At 33.3% G+C, this 15033-nt stretch overlaps 1 protein-coding gene across 1 annotated transcript in view; it reads right to left on the reverse strand.

Annotated features, from left to right (window-relative positions):
- The window catches only part of LOC103258278 (arf-GAP with Rho-GAP domain, ANK repeat and PH domain-containing protein 2-like), a gene marked incomplete at its 5' end in the record, with an annotated part of 65167 nt that extends 51172 nt beyond the window's left edge, over window positions 1–13995 (reverse strand). Inside the window, 5 exons of the mRNA XM_008055956.1 lie at window positions 2935–3009; window positions 5515–5583; window positions 7071–7218; window positions 10417–10522; window positions 13783–13995. Of these exons, the coding sequence (XP_008054147.1) occupies window positions 2935–3009; window positions 5515–5583; window positions 7071–7218; window positions 10417–10522; window positions 13783–13995 (611 nt within the window). The remainder of the gene's footprint in view (window positions 1–2934; window positions 3010–5514; window positions 5584–7070; window positions 7219–10416; window positions 10523–13782) is intronic.
- Window positions 13996–15033: the final 1038 nt, after the last annotated feature.

Below are 15033 nucleotides of genomic sequence, written 5' to 3' on the forward strand. Positions count from 1 at the left end.
TACAGCAGAGTCTGCAGTGCCAGCCCGGGGCCAGCACTACAAGAGTCTCAGAGCCCTGAGGTCACTGCAGAAGCACATGATCTCTTCAGGGACTTCCAAGAATTTTTATTTGTTTCTTCTTGCTTTTTTGCCAGTTTTAAAAGCATGCTGACCAAAAGTAAGATGGTTTTCTTTAATTAGAATTTAGATGTATTGCTCAACAGAGTAGATGCCTTAAGCACTAGAATACTTCAACAGTAACTGGTTTTCATGTTTTCAGTACAAGTATGTCCCTATTAAAAAATTCTCAGAAAAGGAATGTGTCTGTTTCCATTTCTCCTGTCCATTATTGCACATAAGCATACTGCACATTTACAAATTACAAAAAAAAAAAAAAAAAAAGAACCTTTCACCACAGGTAGCTAACCAAGTTTATCTTCTGTATTTTATGGAATCCAGTGCTTTTTTGGAATATAGCAATTATACAATGAAATCCAGTGTCTTCTATTTAGAAAAGCCCAATGAAATATAAACATATAAGTAAAAAGGAACTAAGATTTTAGAAAACTGAAGAAATTCAAGCAGTACAAACATTTCAATGATGCTGTTGATCTGGAGGAACTTAATGATCTTTTAAAGAATTACAGTCCTGCCAGGCTCGGTGGCTAGCCTGTAATCCCAGCGCTTTGGGAGGCTGAGGTGAGTGGACTGCCTGAGCCCATGGGTTTGAGACCCGCCTGGGAAACTTGGCGAGACCTCATCTCTACAATAAAATCAAAAATTAGCCAGGCGTTGTAGCGCACACCTGTAGTTCCAGCTACTTGGAAGGCTGAGGTGGAAGGATCGCCGGAACCCAACAGGTTGAGGCTGCAGCAGCCAGGAGCGTGCCACTGCGCTCCAGTCTGGGTGACAGAGAGATTCCAACTCAAAAAAAAAAAAAAAAGAATTACAGTCCTTTCCTAAAAAAAAAAATTAAGAATAAATTACTGAGAAACGAAGCTTGTCAAATAGGCAGCAGGAAATGCCATGCCTCAATTTGAATATGAAGACCAGAACTCTGTTCCCTGCCTCAGGAGAGACCAAAAGTTCGTCTTCTGAGCATGTTACACTTTGGAAATTACTACTCCATTGAATAAACAAGTTGGTATAATAAACATCAGGTTTGAATTATGATGACTCAGGTTTGTATTCTAGTCTTAATGTTTGTTCCTAATTCTCAGTTTCCATTCCTATAGACTTGGAATATTACCTGCTTTATCTACCTCCATGGGCTGTAGTAATCATTAGCTGAGATAAATGTAACTAAAGGGTTTTGCAACATCTTAAGTATTAAAACCAATGTTAGTAATTATTTTTGTTTAGCTATTTTTTTAAAGAGCATTTGGAGTTTGTTATAAGTGAAACGGAAAAGTCCTTCATCCAAATACACTTGGTAACGTGGAAATTTTGCTCAATTGTAATAGCTTCTATTATAAGTAAAATTAAAATGTGCTGGGGAAGAGCTTACGTGTAGAGTTAAGTTATGTGCTTTGAATACCTCCTGTAGAATTAATGGCAAACTTGTGCTGATTGATCTGTATTAGTTTCTCATGTTCCTTATGATCAACATCATACATTGAGCATATGAAATATGAGTAGCCAAGAAGTGGCAAGACAAATAACTCATAAGGATAAGGACTATGATCATAGTATTTCAGCTTTATGTTCTCAGTTAGGTGGCTATGGCCATATTGTCATAATATGAAATCATGCACTTCTACATGTAGAAATATATAACTTAGCAATCATAATATATTTAACATAATGAAAGTTCAGAAATATTTAATGTTTTAACTCTATTTAATCTTGGTCTTTAAAAAATAAGTAAATAGCTGGGCACAGTGGCTCATGCCCGTTGCCTATAATCCCAGCATTTTGTTGGGCAGAGGCAAGAGGATTGCCTGAGCTCAGGGGTTTGAGACCAGCCTGAACAATATGGTGAGACCTCGTCTCTACAATAAATCGAAAAATAAGCCGAGTGTGGTGGTGGACTCCTGTGGTTCCAGCTACTTGGAAGGCTGAGGCTGAAGGAGCGGCTGAGGCTGAAGGAGCACCTGAGCCTAGCAGGTGGAGGCTGCGGTGGCCGTGAGTGTGCCACTACACTCCAGCCTGGGCAACACAGTGAGACTCTGACTCAAAAATAAATAAATAAATAAATAAATAAATAAATAAATAAATAAATAAATAGTAAATAAGTAACTAAAGCTGAATCTCTGTTACTCAGCACAATGTCTATTTCTCATAGAGAGAAAGTAATCTTTCCAAGCAATAACCTGAAATATCAGTTCCTAGCCCTAAGCCAGATTAATTGCTGAAAATGGTAGCATGAGAAGGATCTATTTTTAATTCAGCACAAATGATCAGTATTCTCAAGGAAGAAAAGAGTTATTCAATATTCAAGAGTAAATAGAAAGATTGGATGCTAAAATATAGAAAACAAGGGTGGGAAATTATTTATAATAACAGCATTAGTAGTAATAGTTATTTGTAAATACTTATGCACTGAGCAATTTGCTAAGTGTTTTATATGCTTGTCTTATTTAGTCCTCACACCAAAGCTATGATGTAATACTGTAATTTTTTTCATTTCGCAGATAAGAAGATTGAGGTTCAGACAGGGCAAATAACTTGCCTAACATTAAACTAGGAAGAGGAGGAGCAAGTATTTGAACTCAGTTATTTTCCAGAGCCTACAGAAAATTCTAATGATAATCCAAAGCAAATAAGATGTTCTCTTTTCACATGATTAAAATGTAGAATTCTTGGAGGATATTGGTATAAAAAAGTCAAGCATCAGTCATTGTTTGAACTACAGAAAAAAACACAAAACCTTAGAAATACTGGAAACTTCAAAGTGTAAATTAACAACTTTTGTCATTTCCAACAGTACTCTTTGCATTCACCTTTAGGACTCACCCGAATTATAATACTACAGTCAGGTTCCTTCTTTTCCACATATACTTCAATCAACAAATCTCCAGCCTGGGAAACCTAGAACAGTACAGATGTAAAGATAACACACTTAAATATGTCACACATATGACACTTAGGATAGTTATAAAGCCCTAGTCATATTTCTCAATATTTTTTTAACAATGAAAGGAGTTCAATTCCTCTGTTTACAAGCATGTTGTACCCATTTCCAGATATGGTTGATTAAGGAATCTACATGAATGTTATCATCAGCAGTAATAATTACAATGAGATCCTTTTCATCTCTTACACAAGAGCTCAGTATACTCAAATACCCTTACCTTCTTATTGAAATAATGAATCTGGTTATAATGAAAATATGCTGACTTCAACAACTGAAGTTATGGGAGCCATCAACATGTATATTAATAGGATAAACAAAATGAGGAATGAAAATAAGCCTCATGCAATTTTGCTTTAAGCTATAATGTATGCGACAATATCAATAATTAAAAGGCAAAATAGATCTTGCTAAATTTTCAAAGAGAAGATATTTCCAAAAATTGAACTTTGAGGATAAACTAGGTCAGAGCTGTATTAGAACTACAAATAGAAAAAGCAAATTTAGTAAGAAAAATAAAAGTGAAATGCTAGAATAAGGCAAACAATAAAGATAAAGCTTTTATTTTAATTATCTTTGACCAAGCATTAAGGGCTAATTTAGGTCATTAGTATATCCCAGAAGACATACTAAGTGAAGAAGATACAAGTGAGAAAACAAAAGGGTGTATCACTTTGTAGAATGATAGTATAAAGTGAAGAAGGTTAACAAAGAACCATATGAATCTATGAAAAAATATTTTGAGTAGCTTTTTTCAGAAATTCCCTTAAATTATGTAACCACTCAGAAACAATATCCATCAACCAAGTTTTAGAACATGATCAGAATGAAGAAATAATCATTCTCAAGTTAAATTTGCCTCAGCATAAAATCTAATGAGTAAGTTTGTTGGAAAACATTAAAAATGTATTTTGAAGAAGTTCCTTAATTATTCTGGCAACACAGGCTTAGAAAAGCTTATTTTCAATTTTTCTTCCTCACTTTAAATGCTACACAAGTATTCTAGGACAGACAAGATACAGTTGACACTCTTGCTTTCTACTATGTTTGCATAAACAGCTCTCCAGGAAGGACACATTTTAAAAATTAAAAAAGCAAACACAAAGAATTCACAGAGTGAAATAAAAAAGAATAGCTAAGATATTCAAACAGGGGTAAGACAAAAAGAATGTCAGGAAAATACTCCGGAGGAGTGTTTTGAATGGCTTAGAAGAAAAACTCAAGCAAAAGAACAGATTTTCCCAAACTCTTCTACCTCTCTTTTCCAATTAGAAAGTTTTACATATGATTCATTTCTTATGTTTACTTATGCAGGAATGAAAGTATTCAAGACAGGGTTCTTTATTGTAATATGAATAAAAAGGATACAAATACAGAAGGATCCTTATACTTTCTAATTACAATATAGATAATGCTGCCAAAGATGACCTCTTGGACTGACACAGTCCTTTATTTCATGACTGAATCTCCCCAAAAAGTGAAAATTTAAGAGAATTGATAATGAGCTTGGCATTTTACAGTCAAAGCTAACTCCTCTGAAAGCCACATTGATTACATTGGGTCAAAATGGAGAAAAGAATTTGTTAAGTAATATGATACTGGTACTGGGGAGACATAAGCCATCCCTCGTTTCCTTCCTATGGAATGAAAGCCCTGATGACTCCTCTAATTAGTAGTGGATGACTGAGGAGAATTCAGAGTCCAACTAACAAAAAAGATTTGCCTCATTATCTGAGTGTGTCTGTAAACAGAGTACATTGGACCCATTTCTATTATTTACATTAGTATCCTAAATCCACTATAATGCCTAGTTATCAGAAGATGCTTAATGATCAACCTTAAGAAATTCCAGTAAATATTCACCAAACAAGGTAATGTAATCTAGAAAAGCCCAGTGCAACCTAAACACAAAAATCCAGTATAATGAGACTGAGGATAGCAAGACAAGATATAGAAAAGTTGACTCAAGACAAAAATTAGTGTGTGTTACACAAAGATCACGTAAGAAATATTTTATTAATACAATCATCTGAAAGCATGCAAAGCGAAAGCATATAAGTAATCATTTATATTTTCAAGATCATAATGGAAAGAATCATTAAGCTGTCTGGATTTTCAATTTTCTCTAAGTATAAATTTGGCTTTAAGTGCTTCCTTTGAAATCCACTGGCATTTTCAACAATGTTTTTATAAATAAATATTGATTTATACAGTCAATCTTGATAAGTAAATTAAAACTTATTTTTCCCTCTATCTTTCAAAAATTACATTAACATATTTTGCATGTATGTATCAGGATGCAGAATTACACAGCTAATTTTTAGTTTTCTTAGAATTTTTTCCCCATTACTTTTATTTTGCTTCAAATAGGAACTTGAAAATACACACAGAACATTGTCTTTACTTACAACAGAAGTTTCTGTTTTGTTTAATTCTTTGGAGATCTAACTATTACTACTCACTTGAGTGTCTTTCCACTTGGTAATAAAACTATTTTCTATGTCCATTTGTTTGACTTGGTCTTCTTTAACCTGTTTAAAATATAATTTGGGACATTCTAATAATGTAGAATACAAAGCGTGATGGCACTCATTCTCATTTATCTCTTCTGGAATTTAAATATCAACAAGTTAAAAATAAATGTGAATGGCCATCTTAATCAGCATGGACCCACACAGCTAGGTCAGAAATAAAATCGACAAGATAGAGTGTTGTAAAGTTCAAAACATTTAATGATGATATTACTTCAGGCTGCAATTACATCAATGGAAGCCCTATTGTTTAAGAGACTTAACAAGCAAAGAAGCTGGTGACTAGTTTCTTTATATTTATATAGGTTGAGAAAGTTTCTTTATATTTATATAGGTTGAGAAGACTAATTTCTCAAGCTGAAATGTTCATTAGGTTTTTATGAAATTTCCACCATGTATGTAAAGTTAAATTTAACATGACTATAAAGGTGACTATTTTTATTAATGAAAAAGTACACAAATTAAAAAAAAAAACAAAGAGAGCATGCAAAGCCACACATTTTTTTCTAATTATTTATTTTCTCAGCATCAGATTATTGGAAAGAAATGAATATTGATCAAAAACAGTAGACACACATAGAAAGAAATAAAGAGGAGATCAAAGAGCAAAGAAAACCTAACAACTCTGATGTCCATTCCTATATGAATTAAGATACAGACTGCAATATTTTAGTTTATTAAAATAGTTCCTTTTTCTTTGCTAAGTAATCTTGTGATAAGTAATTATAATAAGAATGTACGAACTCTATATACGGTGACCTATCACACTAACCTACCTGGTTTCATCTGGCATGTCCATATCCCTAGAAAACAAGTGGCCTTGTAAACACCATTTAAAGAAATGCTTAAAAAGGTTAAGTGACAAAACTGAGAAGCTAGAATTAGTTATGTGGTGGAAGTGGACCTTTGACCCAGATATGCCTATCTGAATCCTGGGCTTATTTCCTCTATATTTACTTACTTGACTTTAAAAAATTACCTTTATTACAGCAGTTGTTGATGAAACATGAAAATGTTAACTTTATAAAACAGCATATTAGAAATCAAATAAAACAGATGACTTAGTAAAAACCACAGAATAATTATATTTCAGAATTTTTTTTTCCAATTGAGGACACAATTAAAGAATGTTTTCAAGTGCAGAATTTAACAGTCTTGTATTTATTATTGAATTGCTAAATTCATAACTTCATACCCCTAATAGACGAAATTTATACACATATGAGGAGAAATAAATAGAACTATTCTGTCCAATGGACATAAGACAGGAAAAAAGCTTTAGAAATGACCAAATTTAAATGAATGACTATAGCTTAAAAAGTTAGTTATATTTACAAATATTTAAGAAATATAACTATTCTTTATTTTCTCTATTTCTAAATATTCATAAATACTTAAATAATAATATTTTAAAATATGCAAACAGTAACATTTGCAAACAGTAACATTGAAACCATTTTTAAAAGGGCAGAATATAAAGCATTTACCTCAAATATTTCTACAAAATTATTGATTAGGTCCTCAATTACATTCACTTCTTCACTAGTTTGTCCCTTCGTTTGAAACAAACAGGATGAAAAGACCAAGGCCAAATTATGGGCGTTCATGTGATTGATCTCTGAGCATTTCTGAACCCTGTCAGAGAAAAGCACAGCTCATTATGACATACTTCTATTTGCAAATTTTATAAAACTGAAAGCCAGAACACTGATTTATCACTTTTTAAACACAAATACTGAAGTTCTCCGATATAAAATTTACAATGATAATTTAAAGAAAAAAACACACGGTTCTTTCTTCCAAGCAGCTTATAGTCTACTTAAAGATGAAAAAAGTGCTATTTTGCTTTCTCTTTTGAGTTGGAGTCTCACTCTGTCACCCAGGCTGGAGTGCCATGGCACAGTCATGGCCACCAAAGCCTTGAACTGCTGGGCTCAGGTGATGCTTATGCCTCAACCTCCTAAATAGCTGGGACTACAGGCATGTCACCCCATCAAATATTTTTATCTTTTTAAATTTATTGTAGAGACGAGGTCTCACCATGTTGCCCAGACTGGTCTGGGACTCCTGGGCTCAGACAATCCTCTCGCCTCTGCCTCCCAAAGTGCTGGGATTATAGGTATGAGCCACTGTGCCCAGCAAAAAGAAAAAAAAAAATACTGTTAAAGGATTAGTACAAGTTACAAAGCAGTACTTTACTGTTGATTTAGAGGAAGGATTGACCAAATCTAAATAATTCTGAACTATGAAACAGCCTACCAGTCAAAGCATAAAAGTGTGCTTGTGGAACGTAAAATGACTTGTAGGACTGTAGCATAAATGGAAGAGGAAGAGGGGCTGGATTAAGTAGAAAGCAGGGAAAAAAAAAAAGGTGAATTGGTAGGTATGTAATAGAAAGTTCCAAATTCCAGGTTGAGGCAGGACTACATTTTTCAGAAAGTGCACATCAGGTAAAAAAAGAACACCTGGCAGCATGTGTCTGTGCAGTTATTCAAAAATAGGGTGTTATAAAAAAGCAGACACTTTTTAAAGGCAACTGTATTTTTCTTGAATATAACTAAGAATGGATTTTTATAATGAACAGATATGAACCAAAAAGTCAACTCCTCCAATGAGTAGTCTATAACCCTGGGGTCTTAGAAGAACATTTAAAGTAAACTGTTCACAAATGTAAGTATAAGAAGATTTTTAAAACTACAGCCATCACCCAAGGAAAGTTATATTGATGAAAATTCACTAGGTGGTCGCTATTTATTTGTCACTGACTGCATAGATAGCAGCTGCTCAATTGCCTGTTTAATTACATTTTGACATTTTTGCAATCCACACTAAACAAGGGATACCAAACTTCATCACAGGATTATAGTACGGCTAAGCTAGGCATTCTCATCTATGAAGAACACAGGTTCTTGTAGGTACAAGAGTAAGTGAGTAAACATGACTAATATATATAATAATGTAAGAAATTTGGAATAAAATAACAAGTTGCATAGCAGAGATGAAGCACGTGAAATCATCACACATGATTTAAAACATGCAAAAGGAATTGGAATTTATAGAGGAGGATATAATTATGGATATCCCTCTTAAAACAACTTCTGTTCTTCTGCTACATTAGCTGTAAACATCTGGAACATTTATCTGCATGCCTGCCTCTGTTACTAGAATCTAAGCATCTCATAGTTAGACACTGTTGTATTGCACTGTAGTGCATGATAAATACTTGGTGAATGAAATCAAGTGAATATCATGGAAGAAATCATCTTTTAGCTAGAAGAGGATTGGACCAAATGCTAAATCAACCTGAACTCAGTCACATTTACTTCTCAACCTATCAAACAATCCTGACGTTCTTGAGATCTCCTTCTGTAACCTTTCTCCTTGGTATTCTTCACCTCTCATGTCATTAGTTTCAGTGGCTGCCTTAGTTTTTGGGTCAAGTGGATATAATATAGTATTTCCTTTTCTTCCCTTATTTCTCTGCCCCAAGATGCGGGCCTTCCCAAGTGTTCCAGATTCAACCTTCACAGTCTCTTCTCATCAATTCTTCTCATCACAAGCCCAAGGAAAATTGTTTCCTAATTAGTTTCGCTGCCTCTGTGCTATCTGTTTCTAACCCATCCCATCATAGCAGTTATTATCCTAAAACAGATTTGATCGGTTACTTCTTATCACTTAAGGAATAAAATCCAAATGTTTCTGCATGACCTACAACACATTTTACAACTGCCTGCCAGCCAATTATAACCCCTCTCCCAGTATTCCCATGTCCTAGAAATTACCTTCCTTCATTTCTTACAAGTTCTTTCATGCACTGTTTTCATGTCCCTTTAAACCTGAAGTACAGAAGCATCCCTGGACATAGACACACAATGAGTCACTCAATTTCTCCTCTGCAATATCAAGCTTCATATTAGAAGTCTCTATATTAAAACTTGTCCCAACATCTCACAGGCATAGAGCTAGGACTATATGTAATGTGAACTCTCTGTGTATGGTGCAATAAGAAAAATCACTTTACAATAATGTTTACATATATGAGAAGTAGTGGTTGGAAAAGTAAAAGATCAAAGGAAAAGAAGATAAATAGTAGAAGATTTCTAAATGAAGACTCCAAATGAGCCATGTTTAGCAAAATTCAGCTTTACAGAAATGTATTCAAAGAAGTATTTCATCCACGTAGGAAGTGACAACAATGTATTTCTTAAACAAAATTTACACCTAAAGTTTGTGTAACAATCCTTTTTGGGATTTTATAAAATCTTTAGTTTTAACTTAAAAGGTTACTTTTAAGCATCGTCATCCTTCAGGCCTTATTTTTAAAGTCACCATTATAGTTTTCACATTCTTCCAAATGCAGGCAGACTTTCATGCCATGACACAGAAAACTGTTTTGGAGTTTTAAAATTTCCTCATCAGATCAATAGCCTGATACCAAAATATAAAGGTCAGGTAAGACCTTTATATTTTGTAAACTGATAATAAATGTCCCCCAGGAGAAAACATTGGGCTGTCACACAGATTCCTGTTACAGGATTGTGGTACTTCCTTTATTCTCCAGCTTTCAAGCCAAATGATTTTAACATTCTTGCTTATACATTGGATACATTTGAGGCCACTGTATATGATTATTTGATTCATTTAAGAAATTCCCAGTGCTGCTTATCTCTAAATGTAAACTTATTATAGGAAGAGGCTAAAGTGATCGTTCTTATGATATGATGAAAGATTCACAATCACATGTAGAAGAACCACACTACTTTAAATTTAAGAAATAATGACTCATTGAGTGCTATTTTTGAAATGCATAGAAAAGTTCATGAGTCAACTTACCTGTAAAGGTGTTCAATTATAGCTGCCAATGTTGCTCGGTTGACCCCTGGAAGAGAACGTATAAATGCTCCATACTTTTTAATTCTTTCCTTGTCATCTTGTGTATCTGGAGGGAAAAAAACAAAACAAAACAAAACAAAACCATCTTTAGGCCTAAACAAGTCATCTACATTATAAATTTATCTTTCAACAATATTTTAAAATAATCACAAGTGTATTTTAATGAGTAATACAACCAGATTTCAGTAGAAAGTAGTAATAGCCTATAACTCTGAAAAAGCATCTATTTAAATAAGCATTCCATTATAATTTATCATTTAAATAAAGGACTTTTAAATTGGGAAAGAAGATTTGTTGTTGTTGTTGTTTTGTTTTTGGTCTTTTACTTTATGGAATATTGAACTTGAATTTAACAGGAATACATTCAATTGATTACTCAACTTGTAGTACAAATTGATGAGTTAAGTCAAAAGTCTTTAATTCTAGTTATGGAAAAGTTTCCTTATTTATATTTAATACTGACATTCCTGATCTTTTTTTCTCAAGAAATTATAAAAATCTTTCCAAAGTTATGAACCATCCTTAAGCTAAGAACTGTGCCTTGCTCCTTTGATCAATGTATAGGGTCTTTTGCCAACTTTGGTACCTTCAAATCATTTGAAAAGATTAGAGGACAGTGAAAGAAGTCACATGCAAGTCTTAATAACTGAAATTCAGACTTAGAAGAAGAGGGATATTCTGCCTTTGTTGTGGATAGGAATTTGGTTCATGAAGAAGAGGATGACAAGGAATTACTCTTCACTCCCCTAACTCCAATAGGCTAAATATCTGGAGAAACTTAGAGACAAGAACACTCAAAGTTCTAGACTCTGTCTTATGTTTAGTAGTGGTTTGGTTTAAACTACAAGATGACAAGATCATTCTTCAAATAAATCACTTGTGCTGACTTGGTAACTCAAGGGGACTACTCTTATATATTCCCTCCCAATTCCCAACTACTCTTAAAAACAAGTCTGTTTTATTTCTTGCTTAGTTCTGTCTATTCTATTCACAGAAAGCCAGCAGCACATTAATGATTTTTTAAAGTACAGAGTCACTTGTAAAGGACATTGGAATCCCTGGGGATATAAGAAACTCTGTGACACATTTTTCAAGTACACTTCTATTCAAAACTGCAAGTGATATCTCTTTTGTACTGATTTAGCCTGCACATGAGATCTATAAACGTAAATACGTGCATATCGGCTTAAGTGTACTAGTAGGTGATTCTCTATAAGCACGAGGGGAAAGCATCCAAATTACATTAAAAAACCATACTGGAAATGAATGAAGAATTATTTACCATCCCCAGCATGATCCAAACATTTACCCTCGTGCCAGTCAGTTTCTAACTGTGAGAGTAACTGCATTGATTCCATAAAATTTACTTAATACTGCTACACTTACAACAAGGAGTCATGCTAGTCTGCGTATTTTCACATATGTTATAAAATAGGTGTTATTTTCAAAATAAAGTTAAGCAACATGGAAATAAAACTCAGAAAAGATATCAGGTCATATGGAAAATACAATGGGCCATTCAACCAGCCACAGAATTCAGACAACAGTATTCTTAGAAAAACAGATCGTGTATCATATAAATATAGATGTTATGCCACTGCAAGGCATTCTATGCCTTGGGTACAGCGGGTGCCAGAGATTTACTCTGTAGGGTCACCCAGGGAGCTCTAGTTTATCCTTTTCAGAGCTAACATGGTGCAATTTTGAAGAGTCTTGCTATACTGGATCTAAAAGCAAAGGACTTAAAGGTTATTTGACCTGGTATATAAGGACTTCTCCAAGCAAATTCTCAAAGAACTCACATTCAAGAGAAAGGTGAACACATTCCTTTCTGACATGCCTACCACGGCTGACTACAACCACCCAGTAGAGAGACAACAGTAAAGACTTCTCTGTCACTGAATTAGACAACTTTAGCAAAAACATATTTGTCACCTATTTTTGATAACCAATTTTACAATAAAGACAAATTATAAGTCTTTATAAAACAGAGATCCTACAAATAACTTGATAACTTACAATAAAAGCTTTTAAAAACAAAAATTAAGGTTGTAAAGTAACTGAGCTTAAAATAATGCATTTATCTCATTCCAGATTTTATAACCCCCAAAATTATACAATCAACTTTTCTTGTAATTACAGTTAACCTTATTGATTTGAAAAAAGTTACAAGCACATAAAAGGATTCTGAATTAAGTATTTAAATCATGAAAAGGTTTATTGTAATATAATAATACTCTTCTTGCTGACACTAATACAGGTCATTCTTGAGATAATTTTCAAGCTGTGGATGTTTTGTGACATCATTTCCAAATTATTCCTTTCAAATATGTTTTTTGTTTTAGATTAAACAAATTCTTTTAATGAAATAAAACTGCTCAACAGAGAAATATCACATAGTCAAACTCAAAAATCATTTTCCAAATAAATCTGGAAATAGATTAAATCTATAAGACAGAAATAGATGATTAATAATGGTATAATTCAAAAGTAAATTTTCAAAAATGGAAACAAAATAAAAATTACCACTTTGAAAATGTCAATATATGAGAAGTGTTGTGGTTATTAATAAAAACAAAGATGCTATACATATATGTATATATATATAAAAATTACAGGAGTGGAGAAAAACACTACAAAATAACAAAAACAAAACAGCTTTATTAGAAAATAAAAACAAAGTCAATGTTTATATTTAAAAGTCCTTATTATTGTGGTGTTTCAATAAAAGAAGTTGTTTTACATTAATGGATGTAAAAATAGCTTTTACTGAAATTAATTTGACCCAATGAGTAAGTTAATAAACTACTTTTCTAAGGTTATCTCTTAATTAGTTTCTCTTACAGTATAAAAACGCTTTTGTATTTCAGGGGGAAATGAAGTTAAGAAAATGTAAACGTATATATTTTTTTCTGAGCACTGAAGAGGTAGAATAAGTGACAGAAGATACACAAAATAGTTATATGTGGAAATCTTATAAAACAAATCTTATACTAAATTCTTCGTTTTATTTTTAAGATAAATTAATAGTATACATAGACTTTTTTATAATACTTCCAAAGTTAAAGCAGAGTAAGTACTAAGAAATCTACTGAAAACTAAGAACATAAAACACTATTTATCAACCATTATTTTGACTTCCTTTTGTGGTAGACAGAAATAGTCATTGGTATTTGCACAACTCTGTTTTAAGCCATTATAAACATTGCTTCTTTCCATTAAAACTTCAGTTTATCGAAGATTTTAAAGATCCAAGTACCAAATTAGAAGGCAGGTATTTATTATGTCCTATATTACATTTTTTACCTAAAGCGGAGATCCAATATGGATAGAGCTCCTTAGTGAGAAGTGCGTCGTCAATGTCAGAGAGAAAACTCTTCAACACACCGGTCACATCTTCAAGCTGATGTTTTCCAGCCCTCAACTTAAAGCTTCTTGCATCCTTTTTGAAACTCTCCAGGAGTTCACATATGTCCAAAGGATCACCATTCTTTTGATAAATATATTTGCATCCTAAACCTTTGATTAAAAAAAAAGTTATATAAAAATAGTCTAAAATCAAAATCGTTTGATATCACAAAAACAAAACAAGTGTTTGTGTTGGGTTGACGAGCAAGATTAACAATCATTATGTAAGAGATGATATAAATATGCATGAGATGAAAAGGTTCTTGCTTTTAATTTTAGAATTTAAAATGTAAACCTAATGAACAAATTTCCAGCCTCAGCTCTTGGAAAGTCCTTGATCAGTCCTTCCTCCTATTCTTCATAATACCTTTTTCAAATATCCTTTTACCTCAAGTACCCCATCTTTACTTAGTCTCCCAGAATACAAATTTGCCTCCATTTTTCACTGACAAAACTGAGGCTCTCTGGTATAAACTTCTTCCACTTCCTGCCCCTGTGTTATACATGAAGTTCTTTCTATACATTCTCATTTCACCTTCTTTCCAATGAAAAGTTAGGCCACCTCTTTTTCAAAGTTGCTGATTCATCGAGTGCCCCATATAAAAAAGAGGTGTAGTGATTAGGAGGAAGAGTGATGGTGATGATGATGATGATATAAACACAAAAATCTCCCCTTGCCTCCTCCCAGGCTTCTTGTCCCTCCCCCTTTCCTGGATTTATTCTTTCTACTGTCACACATTCTGTTATTCTTTAATCACACAATCTTGCTTCTGTGCCCAATCTCCACTCTTTTGACATCACCTTCAACAAGAATAGCAATGACATGCTTTCTAGATGTTTTTCAGTTTTTATCTAATAAGAACTTGTTGCAGCATCTGACACTTCATTTAATCCCCCCAAATTCTTTAATTATCATGGCTTTCAGGACACCATGATCTCAGATCTTCTTTTCCCTCTTCCCTCCTAGTCTTCTACTAATTCTACTCATCCAGTATTTACTGGGGATTCCAGGAATCCATCCTCAATTCCTCCTCACCATTTCAAAATTCTCTGGGTGCTGTCACCCAACCTCATCACTTCAATTACAACGTACACCTTTTCACCCAGGTTTTACTTTCTAAGAATTCATACATACACACTTATACATAT

Source organism: Carlito syrichta, unplaced genomic scaffold (genome assembly GCF_000164805.1).
Source record: "Carlito syrichta isolate Samal-C Ts95f unplaced genomic scaffold, Tarsius_syrichta-2.0.1 Scaffold302049, whole genome shotgun sequence".
NCBI classification, from domain to species: Eukaryota; Metazoa; Chordata; class Mammalia; order Primates; family Tarsiidae; genus Carlito; species Carlito syrichta.